This window comes from Nelusetta ayraudi, unplaced genomic scaffold (genome assembly GCF_046127955.1).
Source record: "Nelusetta ayraudi isolate G7.1 ecotype Tasmania unplaced genomic scaffold, CSIRO-AGI_Nayr_v1 ptg000011l, whole genome shotgun sequence".
NCBI classification, from domain to species: Eukaryota; Metazoa; Chordata; class Actinopteri; order Tetraodontiformes; family Monacanthidae; genus Nelusetta; species Nelusetta ayraudi.
Genome location: NW_027466061.1, coordinates 4,242,602 through 4,256,831, shown reverse-complemented (window position 1 = coordinate 4,256,831; position 14,230 = coordinate 4,242,602). Strand labels below are relative to the sequence as shown.

At 43.3% G+C, this 14,230-nt stretch overlaps 2 protein-coding genes across 2 annotated transcripts in view; one reads left to right on the top strand and one right to left on the bottom strand.

Moving 5' to 3' along the window:
* hpda (4-hydroxyphenylpyruvate dioxygenase a) lies at window positions 1–4,944 on the top strand. Its single transcript, XM_076020136.1, has 14 exons — window positions 1–120; window positions 281–307; window positions 515–577; window positions 1,155–1,259; window positions 1,365–1,407; window positions 1,910–1,992; window positions 2,335–2,424; window positions 2,520–2,626; window positions 2,921–2,998; window positions 3,219–3,381; window positions 3,474–3,545; window positions 3,649–3,771; window positions 3,859–3,975; window positions 4,611–4,944. The coding sequence occupies exons 1-14, from the start codon at window positions 118–120 to the stop codon at window positions 4,722–4,724; spliced, it is 1,188 nt and encodes a 395-aa protein (XP_075876251.1). The 5' UTR covers window positions 1–117; the 3' UTR covers window positions 4,725–4,944.
* Window positions 4,945–7,275: 2,331 nt separating this feature from the next.
* rnf43 (ring finger protein 43) overlaps window positions 7,276–14,230 on the bottom strand; it is a 78,505-nt gene continuing 71,550 nt past the window's right edge. Inside the window, exons 3-9 of the mRNA XM_076020132.1 lie at window positions 13,998–14,072; window positions 13,726–13,860; window positions 13,062–13,163; window positions 12,789–12,959; window positions 12,607–12,709; window positions 10,617–12,185; window positions 7,276–9,855 (exon numbers count right to left, since the gene is read on the bottom strand). Of these exons, the coding sequence (XP_075876247.1) occupies window positions 9,830–9,855; window positions 10,617–12,185; window positions 12,607–12,709; window positions 12,789–12,959; window positions 13,062–13,163; window positions 13,726–13,860; window positions 13,998–14,072 (2,181 nt within the window). The 3' untranslated portion in view covers window positions 7,276–9,829. The remainder of the gene's footprint in view (window positions 9,856–10,616; window positions 12,186–12,606; window positions 12,710–12,788; window positions 12,960–13,061; window positions 13,164–13,725; window positions 13,861–13,997; window positions 14,073–14,230) is intronic.

The window sequence follows — 14,230 nt, the reverse complement described above, 5'->3', positions numbered from 1 at the left end:
GGTGTAGATCCTAAACGACCAATCACTGTTAGTCACCAAGCCAGTACTTATCTGCTGGACACCAGACATGATAGATATCTTTTTCTTCTCTGAACTTGGCCCATCTTCAATTCCATCATGGTGAGAGTTTTGTCATTATTTAAATTAGAGACCGAACTGATGTAAAAACTGATGTGATGTGTGTGCTTTTCATTAGATAAGTGCCGGATGATTTGCATTACAAATTGTCAACTGCTCTGTGCAAATATAGATGATTTTGTAATGATTCTTTTCTTCCTAGACAAGCTACACAGACAAAGGTGAGAAGGTAAGAATAAAGAACGAAACAACAAAATCTGTCAAATGGTCACAGAAGTGTCTGAAAGTTTTCATTAAAAAAAACAAATCATTCAATGAGTTAATCAGTCAGTTCAACCGATGAGAAAATTATATTTTGTAATAAAAGTGCAACAAAATGTGCCATTTTTTTTTGTTTTTTTTGTCTGTCAGACTAAGTCCTCTTTTTCGATTGTAGCATGCAAAAGGAAGGTTTGTCAAGTTTCATCATCTCACTTTCTGGGTCGGCAATGCCAAACAGGTCAGTAGAGAGTTTTTTGCAATTAAATTGTCCTGTCTTTCATCTTTATTGTATTTAATTAGTCTGAGTGTATATATATATATATATATATATATATACAAAATAGATGAAGACTGACAATTGCATCACAAAAGTTGCTTCTTGTTTGATTTTCTTTCAAGATTAATCGTTCGACATGCGGTTGTAAAGACACGGCAAATAATTAGTTAATGGTCAGTGGGCTAACAGAAAATAATTGCTTACCTTTAAAAAAATGAATTGATTTGATGATGATGATGATCAGCTGTATCAGAAATTTGAGACTGCCATTGAACGGTCTCATACAAAAAACTTGTTGTACTTTTGAACGAATGCATCAGTGAAGCTAATTAAAAATTATTATTACTGAAAAAAATACAGTGTATAATTGTAAAAGTAATACAATTCTGATTTACTTTAAAAGGGAAAATGTGCCCTGACATTCCTACTTAGGCAAAGAGATATATGGGCTCAAAGAACATGAGGAGATTAAGGCATCTCTGATTGTTATCATTTCAATCAAACACAGTTCAAACAAACCAGTGTCATCACTTTGCAGGCTGCCACCTTCTATTGCAACAAGATGGGCTTTGAACCTTTGGCCTACAAGGGTTTAGAGACTGGAAGCAGACAAGTGGTGTCCCATGTCGTCAGACAAGATAAGGTCTGCAATTAAATGCACTGATCTTTGATTCAAGTTAAGACCTTTGACATGAAATATATTACCAGGTACCAAGTCATGTGACTAACAACTCATCTCTTCTCACAGATACTGTTTGCATTTGAATCCCCACTTAATCCCGGAAATGAGGGTAAATGTCTAATAGTTCACATTTTGTGTGCGGTATATATATATATATATATATATATATGTGTATATATATATGTGTATATATATATATGTGTGTATATATATATTTATGTATGTATATATATATATATATATGTATATATATATATATGTAGGTATATATGTATATATATATATATGTATATATATATATGTATATATATAGATGTATATATATGTATGTATATATATATATATGTATGTATATATATGTAGGTATATATGTATATATATATATATATATGTATATATGTATATATATATATATATATATACATATATATATATATATATACAGATATACATATATATATGTTTATACACACACACACACATATATGTATGTATACGCATATGTGTGTGTGTGTGTGTGTGTGTGTGTGTGTGTGTGTGTGTGTGTGTGCGTGCGCGCGCCTGTGTGCACATGGCTGACATTGTATGATTTGTATTGTATCTCCGCACAGAAATGGGAAGGTACCTGATTAAGCACGGTGATGCAGTGAAAGACATTGCTTTTCAGGTGGAAAACTGCGATTTCTTGGTTAAGGTAAAAGACATGAATAGTTTTTTCCTTCAATGATAAAATGATAATGTTGTATGCTACAAATACGATGGTTTCAATTCAGAAAAGAAAATGCCAAGGGGAAGTTACTTATAATAGCTGGCTGCCTATGCAGGAACTGTATATGACTTGGTGCAGAAAGGTTTCTTATCATTATTTTCACTTAAACTGACTATTCTGGACTCTATATTGCTAATAATATACTAATATATTGCTCTTATTTTATAATTTCCAACACATCTATGTATTGTGTGTGTATCTCTCTCTCTCTCTCTCTCTCTTTCTCTCTATCTAACTGACCCGACACCTCCACTCCTCCCTCTACAGACAGCTAGAGAGCGTGGCGCTGTGATCGTCAAGGAGCCCTGGGTGGAGGAAGACAGCCACGGGAGGGTCAAGTTTGCCGTGATTCAAACGGTATGCAAGGATGGGCGAGACAACGTCCTCGCAGGAATCCGCACTGAAACTGGAGATGACTGAGAGATAATGGTGTGTTCATGTTTGTCCACCAGTATGGAGACACGACGCACACACTCATCGAGTACCTCGGCCCCTACAAAGGCCTCTTTCTGCCCGGCTACAAAGAGTCTCTGTTCAAGGACCCTCTGTTACCTAAACTGTGAGTGCATCAAACTTGAGCTTAGATAAGATTAAAGCTATATTTTTTAGCAAATACATCGAACTCAGACTGGCTGTCTTTGCCCACATTTTATCCCCCCTTGGAACATGACGCCTCAAGGCCGCTGCACAACAATAATCTGTTTCACCAAAAAGTAGCTTGGTTTCATAAATGGTCCAAATTGCAAAACAAACGCACAGATAAGTGCTTCACTTTATGTAACTGCCGATTGTTGACCAAAGCAGAGGTTGCTGTAACTATTCATCATTTTTTTCCCCCCACTTTTCACTGTAGTCCAACTGTGGCTTTGAACTTCATCGATCACATTGTTGGAAACCAGCCAGATGATGAAATGGTGCCCATTTCAGACTGGTACGTGCACGTACGCACACAGCAGACATACTACGCTCGGGTAAAAGGACAAGTAAACACTGTCACATGGTCCTCATTGCGGCAGGGAACACAGTCAAAGCCGTGCACAACATACTGCTTCGTAAAATGAAGATTTTAAATGATCAGTGCAGGTTGCGTTTAATGCCTTGTTTATGGCGCTAAGTGACCATTCTTAAAGTTTGTGATCTCCACATTGCAGGTATCAGAAGTGTTTGTTGTTTCACCGGTTCTGGTCAATAGATGATAAACAGATCCACACAGACTACAGCTCCCTCAGGTCCATTGTGGTGACAAACTATGAAGAGACTATCAAGATGCCCATAAACGAACCAGCGCCGGGGAAACGGATATCACAAATCCAGGTGTGACCTTCAGTGGTTTATATAGTTAATGACACTATAAAGAGACTTGTGTTCAGGTAACTCAGGGTTGATAAAATCTCACCTTTTCTCAGGAATATGTAGATTATAATGGAGGACCAGGCGTGCAGCACATTGCCCTCAACACGTCGAATATCATTGAGGCCGTGAGTGTTTTGCATCATTATAGGGGCCGTTTATTTTTATTTTTACAAATTCGATCTTTTAAAATTAACTTTCAAAACACATTTTTTCATTATCGTAAAATAGATTGTAAACCTCCGCGCCCGAGGGATGGAATTCCTCTCAGCGCCAGAAACGTACTATGAGACCCTTCGGCAGAAGCTCAAAACTGCCAAGATCAAGGTGAAGGAGGACCTGGATGTTCTGCAGGTGGGTCTGCGTCAGTGATGTTATCAGTCTTGAGGATTTACAGCCTTGTTGTTTATTTCAAATGAAATGCCATGTGCATCTTTGAAGGAATTGAAAATCCTGGTTGATTTCGACGACAAGGGCTACCTCCTCCAAATCTTCACCAAACCTGTGCAGGACAGACCAACCCTTTTCCTGGAGGTCATCCAACGGAACAACCACTTTGTGAGTGCCAGAGACCAATCAGACCATTTGCCTTTACATATTTATTGGTGGGGATTTATAGCCTCACAGTTCTATTTCTGCCTTCCATCACCTCTTAAGAGACTTGAACACCTGTTTACAGCTCCCTCCCGGTGTGGGCTGTACAACAATTGGCGACTTGTAAAAGCCCAGTAAATCAATCACTGATCGAGATTAAAAAGCTCTGCAGTCGAGGGGAATCTGGTTGCACCCTGTGGCACTTTGTTTTCTAATAAGCCCGCCTGCCTTCGTCTTGTCGGGACAGGCACATCTCGTCAATCTCCGGCCTCCACATGTGGCGAGAAGTCATGAAAGTGAGAAGCCCAAACTAAACCGCAGCAAAGAAATCTCACGGATGAACCACTGGAACCACTTGGACCTTTCATTATTAGCACTGACATTAGTTTCATGATTTATCTGCGAGCCCCGAATGCTTGTCAAAGGGATCAAAATGTTTGAATGCCGCAAGAATTTTTACCTGCCACGATCAGACATCAAAGTGTGTTGTTCGCTAAATGACAATGAAGCGAAAAGCCTCAGAGATATAAGCTACGACGCAGAGAAAAGGAGATTTTTTTGTTTAATTAACCATCTGGGTATGTTTGTTCTCCCTCCAGGGTTTTGGGGCAGGAAACTTCAAGTCTCTCTTTGAGGCGATCGAGAAGGACCAAGATGCCAGGGGTAACCTCAAAATTCTGACACCTGGTGGGCAGACTAAAGCCTTCAAATGATCCCTGCTGGCTGCTGTCAGACCCCGTTCATGATGCTATAGGACACACCGCTGCACATTTTAGCAGCAATCAGCAATGGCCTTCACAGCCTGAGCATATCAAAGAAATGTATTGTGTGTCAAAAACCTTCATGTGACCTGTCGTAAGTGCCACAGGATATGCTTGAAATTGTCTTGTCTGACTGCATGGCGTTTGATTAAATAAAACTCATGCTCATGTATGTTGACATATGTGTGTCTCTGTTGTTTGGCGACAGGCTACACTCACTGCACAAAAAAAAGAAAATGGTGCGAACCCACATAAATCTAACTTGATCAATCTTGATAAACACTAACTAGGGTTCGTATCACCATTCAGTTTTAAAAAGTATGTGGTTTACCGAGGCTCATGAAATCACAAATAAATGTTTGATAGGTCAAAAATCTACCAGTATTTTTGTTTTCCACTGTCATTCAGGATGACAAAAACAAAGGTTACAATATGATTTTTATTATGTTTTGCATTTTGAATTCCATGAAGCCACTTGGTGTGAAGAAAGGAAACAAAAAGAAGCTTCCTGCTTTTCTCACAAGAAAACCTGAAAAGCGATCTTATCTGTTTGTTTCCTTTACTAAATAACAATTAGGCCGTATGTAGGTCCGTATTTACACCAAAGGAGCAACACCCTTCCACACTCCCCACCCCCAACACTTACAGCATGTTTCATCTTCTTGGGGCTTAATGTGACCTACAGCTGTCTATGCACCACTTCCTCTATACAAAGACAGCTGTTGCCAGCGCACACACACACTTCCCTGTCTTAGCTCCTGCACTCACTTCTTCTGATGAGAGGGACCCCAGACTGCATTTGTCAATAGGAGTCAGTGTGGCAAGAATGGTTTGTGCCACCATCATAGATGGTAGTGAAATGACAGAGATCAATGCACAGCAATGATCCGTACTTTAAATTGTTTGAGCAAAATAAAACCACAGACGATACGTTTGTCAATTTGACTCCATTCAACGTGTAACGTCTCACATCAGTGTAGTTTATTGTTTGCTCAAAGTAATAAAGCAGCAAAGACAATCTAGACATTACCATGCTGACGACTCTTTACTAGTGCTGTGTGCCTTTCACTCAGACTAGCAACTCAACTACACAAGAACAGAGTTCATGTTTTCAGCCTACCAAAGTTACATCAAAAGGAACCTTGGCCCTTGATCAATTATTAACTTTCTGCCAGAAATGTGGTAATAGAATTAGTCACTGATCTCAGATTTTAAACAGAGATTGAAATACAAGTACTGGTACAGATACACATCTCAAAGGTATCAAATTTTGCCCTCAGTTTACAGTTCGCTACTGGCAGCCAGAGTTTCCAGCAGTCCACTGTAATTCTACAGTTGAACTACTGTAATCTAAAACAACAGTTTGATATTGCAATAGCTATTACGGTAATGTGCTGCATATAGTCTACATTTCATAGTAAAATACTGTTTATCATGAAACTGTTATTTTAGCACAACGACTGTAATCTCAAGAAAGTGTAAAATATACTTTATACAGCATAACAGTGCAAAAGGCTGTGGTGTGTTAAAACAAACAAACAAACAAACTTCATTTAAAAATGTAGAAAATATCCTGAAAATGAATCAAAAACGATATCACCACTTTGATCTTTGATTAAATTTACAAAAACACATCATGACAGGGACGACCTTCAAGTAAAAGTGCAAGAGAATCAGTTTCATATTCTCTGTAACTTTAAAATAAAAATAGCCAAATTCACACACAAACAATGACACAATTGGACAATTGCATACTTAGGGATTAAATATTATGCCATCCAAACATTAATTTAAAAAAATCAGCCCCTCGGAAATACAGTTATCTGTACAGCGCAATAGACAGTGAGTCAAAAAACAAACATAATCAACAACTCAACACAATCAACACCTTAAATTGACAGCGTGTACATCTGTCGGAGTGATGTGGAGTTTGCCCGTACACTTGATGCTACATTATTTTGGTCAAATTAATCTTTTAAATCTATTTAACGTTTCCTGAACTATAGTTAGTGTTTTTTGAAATCATAATAACAAAAGATAAAAGTGGATGACAAAAAGAAATTAACTCATGTACATACCTGTCTTACCTTTTTGTAAAAAAACAAAAAACACCAAAAACCAAAAACAGTTTACTGTAACACCTGAGATTAAACTGTAGCAGGAATCCACCAACTATCTTGAAAGAAAAGTTGCATGTACCCTGTTCTCAATAGTATTTATTAATATAACTTCTTTGATGGCTGATGAAGTTTGATAGAGGTTTATCAAATATAGCGACCCTGCTAGTCCCTCTTGCAGACTTACATCCTCATTCTGCAAGTTTCAAAGTTAAGGCAGACGAAATTCAACGCTTTGCAGAGCAGAGCCCCTCTGTGTTAGAACATTCTTGAGATATACTTTACAGTTTCTGTGTCCTTTCTCATTTAGTTCCCATTGACTGTAACCCTCTAGGACTGTGAGATTGATTCCATTGCTAAAAAAAGGACCTTCAGCAGAACAAAAGTTTTATTTCAAAATAATTTATTTGCATATAATTGGAATGAAGACAGGTTGATACATCTGTGATGGCACTGGTCAGATTCCATATAGAAACATTCACTCTATACAGAAACCACTCTTTCAAACCTGGACAAAATGGATAAATATATTAGTAAATAAATATATTAGTGACATGTCACTATATTGAAATGTTCTATTATATATAAAATACAACACTATTTCATTCTGTTTTTTGTTGTTCTCTTTTTGTACACAAAATATCCAAAAATATACTGACATATCCCATAAAAGTCTGGAGGGATCTTTTTTCTCATAACAAAGGCAGTTTAAGCTCATTATTTTTTTTCAAAAACAAAAAAAACAACATAAGAAACTCAAAGAGAAAGATCTTGAACAGGATGACGTCACATCAGATATTCTGCAGCTACATGCAGTTTTCAATATGATGATTTCTGGTCTTGTTTAAACGTACTGAATGGGGGAGAAAACGCTTTAAAAATTGGTAATCTGCTTAAACCAAAGTGCTGCTGACAATTCAGTCAATTCCATCTCTCTGTCTCAGAGATTATTTGGAAACAGGAAAAAAAAAGTTATAGACACCCTGACACTTTAGCTGGGAAACACTGCGCTGACACATTCTGACTGAGGTATTTGTAAAAGGGAACAGCAGCAGCAAAAGCCCAAAACCGATTTTTACTTCAGTTCTGGTATGCACTCTGTTGTTGCTGCAAGCACATTTATTAACCCTGGGATTATGGCGAGGGCTGGTTAGGATTAAAGGCACATCAGATTTAAGTTCACTGTGTTCAAGATTTTGCCTCTTTGGTTTGGCAGGTAAGAGCTTAATGTGTTTGGAGGTTCCTGATTGAGGATTATTAGGAACATATCTAATGAGTAAGGCACACATAAGGAATCAGTAAGTGCTACAGGTTACATTGCAACACTCGAGGGCCTCTCCCTGTCCAGTTCAAAGCTTCAGATGTATCGAAAATCTGTCTGCTTTCACATTAGTACTTTAAAGAAAAATCCACACGATAACAGCAGTCATGCCGAATTGTAGGGAATCTTAATTGTAGTGTTCCTAGTATGAATTTTACAAATGAATGGACAATACTGCAGTTACTTCTGATCAAAGGTGGATCTTTCTTCAAGCACCGAAAGCTTCAAAGCGGGGCTGGTTCATCACATTTACCATGGCCCAGGATATTTCAACCGGGACAAACTTCAAGACTGTAACTAAGTTCAATTTTCCCATTTTTTTTTCAAAAATTATTACCTAACATTTTTCGGAGCTTCTCTATCCTACAATTTCATAAGCTCCCCAAACGTTTATTAAGCCACTGCTGCTGCTGCAGCAATAGGCTGAGCTGATTTAGCTTTAGACTGCAATGTCTACTTTAAATGGCTTTCGTCCACTTATTAAATAGTAACTACTTTCTACGGCTACAATGCAGAATCTTGTAAAGCTTTAGCTGCTCTAATACAGTTGAAATTTTCTGTTTGTTTTTGGCAGAAAACAAAAACATAGTGAGGGACTGCGCATCCAATTGTTGCGATGAGCCCTGTTCAACACGCGGGTCGGGAGGTCTGACAGCACTGAGGTCAAACTGTGAAAAGTAACCGCTCGGCAAAGAGAAATGACAACGGCAAGAAAACAGCTTTGCGATGAGGACAACGCGATTCAGTCAAACAGGTTCATCTAAAAAAAAAAAAAAAAAAAAAAAAAAAGGTGAAAAACAGAAGTTACAGGCTACAAAAAAATGAAACAGAAAATGATCCAAAACACAAACAAACATGTTGAAAACAGCTGCCGTTATTGAAATAATGAAAAAGAGGCCCGTGCTGGGATCAGCGACCTCCGACAAAGCTTCTCGTTTACGTTCTCTCCATTTGGACAGGTCTCACGTTCTGTATATGGGAGCTACATGATTAACCCCCTCCAAGAAACAAAACAAAACAAATACTACAGCAGTACCTTTAAAAGAAGCCCCTTGTGTGAGGCATGTTAAGAGATCTGAGCTGAGGTAGGCTGGAGAGAAAAGCTTCTCTCAGCTGAGACTGGACTCAGCGAAGGAAGGTGAAAATCACGCAAGCAAAAAGTGAGTACCTTTAAGTTAATTAAGTTGTTCTTTGACATGTCGAGTCTGACTTCATGAGGGCTCAGCACCCTCTGCAGGGTCTGTGAGTCAGTTGTCACTAGGGGGCATGGGAACAATGGCGATATGTCACTGATTGAAATTCCTATTCCATTTACTGACCAAGACAAACCAGAAAACACATTACACCGGTGGTGTAGGAGTTCTGATCTTCTATCATTGTGGATGATCGGGTCTAAATGAAAGCATGATTTTGTTAACGTAATTTCACTGAACAACAAAACCAACTCCGTCTAACTCAGCCGTGCCGCTGTTTGCGGCGCGTGAGCTCTGCGGGCGTGAAGCTGAGGAATCTTCTGAAAGAAGGCGGAATTAAGTGGAAGACACGAGAGTGACGGCCGGTGGCAGGCTCGTCTATTCTGGCTCCTGTGTAGCAGCGTGACAATGGGGATGCACCGAGTCTCACACGCCAGACTCCTCTTCTGACCCTGTGGACACAAAGAAGACACTCTCAAAATGTGACACGTTAAGTTCGGAAAAAAAAAAATAATTCGCTGAGCAGCATCTGAAAGGAATGTTGAGACACAATGTGAGTCTGTACACGTGACATGTGCATCTCTGACAGCTGGTAGCAGCTCTGTATGGCTGCACCACCAGGACAAACTGTCAACTTAAATCAGTCGTCACAATCTTTTTTGTAACTGATGACTACATTCAAAAGTTGACCGGCACTTCTCTCAATGACGAAGCAAATTTTCACCAAAAGTAATTCAGAATGAAGTGAGTCACACTCAGTTCTGCACAGCTGCAGCCTGCCGCTAGATCAGGGATGGGCAAACTACGCCCCGGGGCCATAATTGTCCCGTGAAGCTTTTCAATCCGGCCCGCTGAATTTTAAGAAATTATAATAATAGTCAATCATTAAATAGCAGTTTCATCCATTTCTTCAGTGTTTTAAGAGTCATTTCAATAAAGAGCTAAACACCATGGGGCTTTAAAAACACATATTTTGTTGTAACGCTTTTGCACATGTTTTCTACACATTCCATGATATATATATTTTTCCCCTATGAGGTGGGTCACTAAAACGCTCCATCCATCTGCTTCTGCTCAGACCCCTCTGCCAAATTTTAGAAGCCATTGTGGCCCACCCAACCTAGAGTTTGCCCACCCCGTGCGCAAATCACAACCTTTCCAGCTTGCTACAGAATTAGTAACCCTCCACCGATAACCAGGTGAAAACACCTACCCTGACTGTGGTGTAACGTTTGGCAGTACAAACGAATGTCCGCGTTGTGGTCAGCAGCAGCAGCAGCAGCAGCAGGGCCGTGGTGAAACATGCAAGGTGCCCTGTCCATAGGGGTCCCCGGTCCCAGGAGCTGAGGCTCCGAGTGGGCCTGCTGCACACGCTTTTGCCACACGACGTGGGCCCCGGCGCAGCACGGCCACTCCTCCAGGCCTCCGGAGTCCAGCATGAGCGGCACGGGGAGCAGGGCGGGGTGCAGCTCGGGGGGAGGGCAGCAGAAGCCCGGGCTCTGGCCGTAGTGGATGTGGATGCTGCGGTCGTCCTGCAGGTCCAGGCTCTGGTGGAAGCAGACCGAGGGGCTGTCCACCACGCAGCCCGCCACCCTGCCCAGGGGGGCGGCAGGGTGGCCGTGCCCCTGGCGGCAGCAGTGGGGCTGCAGCTGGAGGGGGATGGGCGACACCAGCACCGGGGGCCGCGCGGAGTTGCCGGTCTCCTGGCGCTCCTGACACTCTGACCCGGGACCGGGCCGCTCCGTGGGGTCTGTGTTGGGGCACTGGCAGGGGCTGTGCTTAGCAGGGGGCGCAGGCGAGTCTTTGTCCAGGACGAGAGTAGCAGGGGGCACCGTGGCGGCCGCGGATGCGGCTGCGGCAGTGACTGCTGCCGCCGCCGCCGCCGCTGCCGCCGCCGCCCCCTGCTCCTCGTCGGAGCCCCTGGCCGGGCTGTGGCTGGGCTCGGCCTCCTCGTAGTGGTGGTGCCTGTGTCGGTGGTAGTGAACGTGGCTGAACACAGTCTGCGGCTGCTCCTCGGGGCAGCCCGCTTTGTTCACCACCGAATCCAGGGAGCGGGGCCGAGCCTGGGGGCACGCCTCTAGGCTGTTCCTGCGGGGGGCGTGTCCCGGCCCGTAGTACATGAACGGGTCGTAGTCGCTGCTGAGGGAGCTGCGGAAGGTGGACCAGCTGCCGTACACCCCCTGCAGGGACACGTCAGTGCAGTTGAGGACCGAGTCGCTGGATGAGCCATGGCACGGCCCCGAGCTGGAGTCGCTGGCCGGCCCGTCGGCCAAGTAGCCGCTGCGCACCGTGTGGTAGCTGCCTCCCGAGCAGCTGCCTTCCTCCTGGCGGCCGTGGGCCAGCGCCCTGTCACGAGTCTGCGCCGCCGAGGCGCCGTGGTGCAGCCTGGAGCTGGACGCGCTGCGCTGGGCAGCACAGGACGAGCGGTAGTTGTGGCAGGGCCGCCGCGAGGTGTAGTGGTGGCCGCTCCTGCAGTTCCCGCCGATCCGGTGGGGCCTCCCGGGACCCTCTGCGGGGAGGTGGTAGCCGCAGCTGGATCCCAGCGGCCGGCTGGTGAGGAAGCGCAGAGGCTGGGTGTCCCTCGGGGAGGAGCTGGTGTAGTGGCCCAGAGGGGGGTAGGGCCCCGAGGGTCCGCGGGGATAGTGGGGCCTCATGGAGAAAGGGATGGCGTGCTGGGGGAAGGGGTGGCTGCGTGGGCTGCTGTAAGGCTGAGAGTGGAGGAAGCCCTGGCTCTGCTCCGGACTGTGGTGCAGTCTGCTCCTCTGCGGATGGCGCTCCGTCCCTGTGGAAAAAAAATCCCAAAATGTAGAAAATTCAGTTAAAAAGTTGGAAAAGAGGAAACTCTTATTTTACAGATATATATATAAAGATCACCTTTAGTGGCAAAAAAATAAAACACTAAATAAACCAAAACGTTTCCACGCATCAGATTTCTGATATCTTTCAGTTCTTCAGCACTAAAGACGGAGACTGGAGTTTTCACTTCCCTCTACTCTATTTTACTGCTAACTGAATGATAAACTCCTTACGAGGAAGACCTATTATTTCAAAGTATATGTCCACAATGACATCGAGACTCCATACGAGACACCATAAAATTTCATTGCATCCTCTCCTAACTTCACTCGATAATTATAAAGGAATTCATCAGGGCTTCAGATTAATCATTTTTAATCTCCATAGATACCAAATGCTTCCCTCACCCATGATGTTGTGCATGCACAGAGGGCAGGTGCGGTGCTGCAGCAGCCAGGGGTCCACACAGTCTTTATGGAACTCGTGTGCGCAAGATATGATCCTCAAATGCTGAAATTGAAGGGGAATTTTTACAGGTTAGGCCAAAAATAAAACATCAAAAAATAAATCAACACAATCTCCTCCTCACCTGCCCGTCCTGGAACTCCTCCAGACAGATGGCACAAACAGGGCTGGAGTTGGAGCTGCTGGCTGAGCCCCATGCAGGACGCTGGTGCTGGGAGCTGGAGCAGCCCTGGGAGTTGTAGGTTTTGGTCTCCAGTCTGCTAATAGCGCGCATGGTCTGCTGATGGACGGAGTCCTGAACACACCATCACAAAGGGGTAAGAAGACGCTTTTATTGGAGCAGCCTGGCTGTGAGGAACAGGCGGGAATCGCCGTTCTCCATCTGCCTTGCACTCACCCAGGTTCTGTTGCTCTTGCACTTGTAGCGGAAAGCGAAGATGAGGCCTATGGTCAAAATCGGTATGACAATGGTGAGCAGGATACCCACATCGTAGTGTGCCTGAAAAGATGGAAACAAAGCCAGTGGTTTATAATTGAACAGATTACTTCAAAAATATTCTGAAGTAGCTCAAAGGAAGAGAAAAACTCCATCCCATGGTTGTGACCTTCTAGCCTCGCTAATTTGGTAAAGTCACAGAATTAAGTTAAGAATCGATGGCTAGCTATGAGAAACAATTCCAAAGTCCATTGAGGTGATGATTGGCTCTATTTCAAGGCATAAATTATTGTGAAATTTTGGAAAAAAAATGTCATGTCAATGACAAATTCTCAGTTTCACACAATGATGGTCATTCTACTCCACAAATGTCTGCATTAGAACACTTGACTAAAGCCTAAAGGTGTCCAGCGATACAATAAGCAGCATAACTTGGCAAATGACCTGAGTAAAAGTAGGTTTGCCTCTCTGTGTTTTTGCATGTCTTTTTGTACACACTGTAATAAACATCTCTGCGTATCGTTACTGCTGTTAGTCTGTTTTTCTCTGCACCTGTGAGTCTAACTGCTCCGCCAGAAACACAACCCTGACGGCGTGCCACCTTATATCCTCAAAAGACGCTCACCCATCTCAGCACTGGTGGCATGGTTTCGATGCGGACGTTGGCCTCCTCGTTCTTGTTGACCAAGCCCATCAGCTGCTCGGCATTCTCAGCATCCACCAGCACGACGGGACGGGGAAGGGAGTCTGTCTCTCGGAGCTGGCCGGCGCATGATCAGGCAGGGAAAGAGCGGAAGGTAGAAAATGTGAGATTTTGTGTTGCAACGGTCATCATTTATTCGTGATCATTCTTAAAAATCTGAGGCAGATTTTGCAGCCGCTGGGCTTCGCAGTCACCTCGGCCGCAGCGTTGGCATCGTCACTGACGTCGAAGATCACAGCCTGGGCTCCTTTGTTCAGGGCCATGCGAGTCTGAAAGAGCAAAAACACATTAGAGCCGAAGCTCAAGGACACGCACGAAACCTCACCCGACCTGAGCCGCAGTGTTTGTGTATCTTTAGTCGCATTCCTTACGGAGCGACTATGCAATATGCAAAAGAGGGAGCAGAGTGCTGCTGAAGCGAGTGGGA

What these genes read in the sequence shown, in the direction of transcription:
- hpda (XM_076020136.1), top strand. An exon ending in ATGTCGTCAGACAAGATAAG is followed by an intron (nt 1,260 to 1,364) that starts GTCTGCAATTAA and finishes CTCTTCTCACAG; the next exon opens with ATACTGTTTGCATTTGAATC. An exon ending in ACTGCGATTTCTTGGTTAAG is followed by an intron (nt 1,993 to 2,334) that starts GTAAAAGACATG and finishes CTCCCTCTACAG; the next exon opens with ACAGCTAGAGAGCGTGGCGC.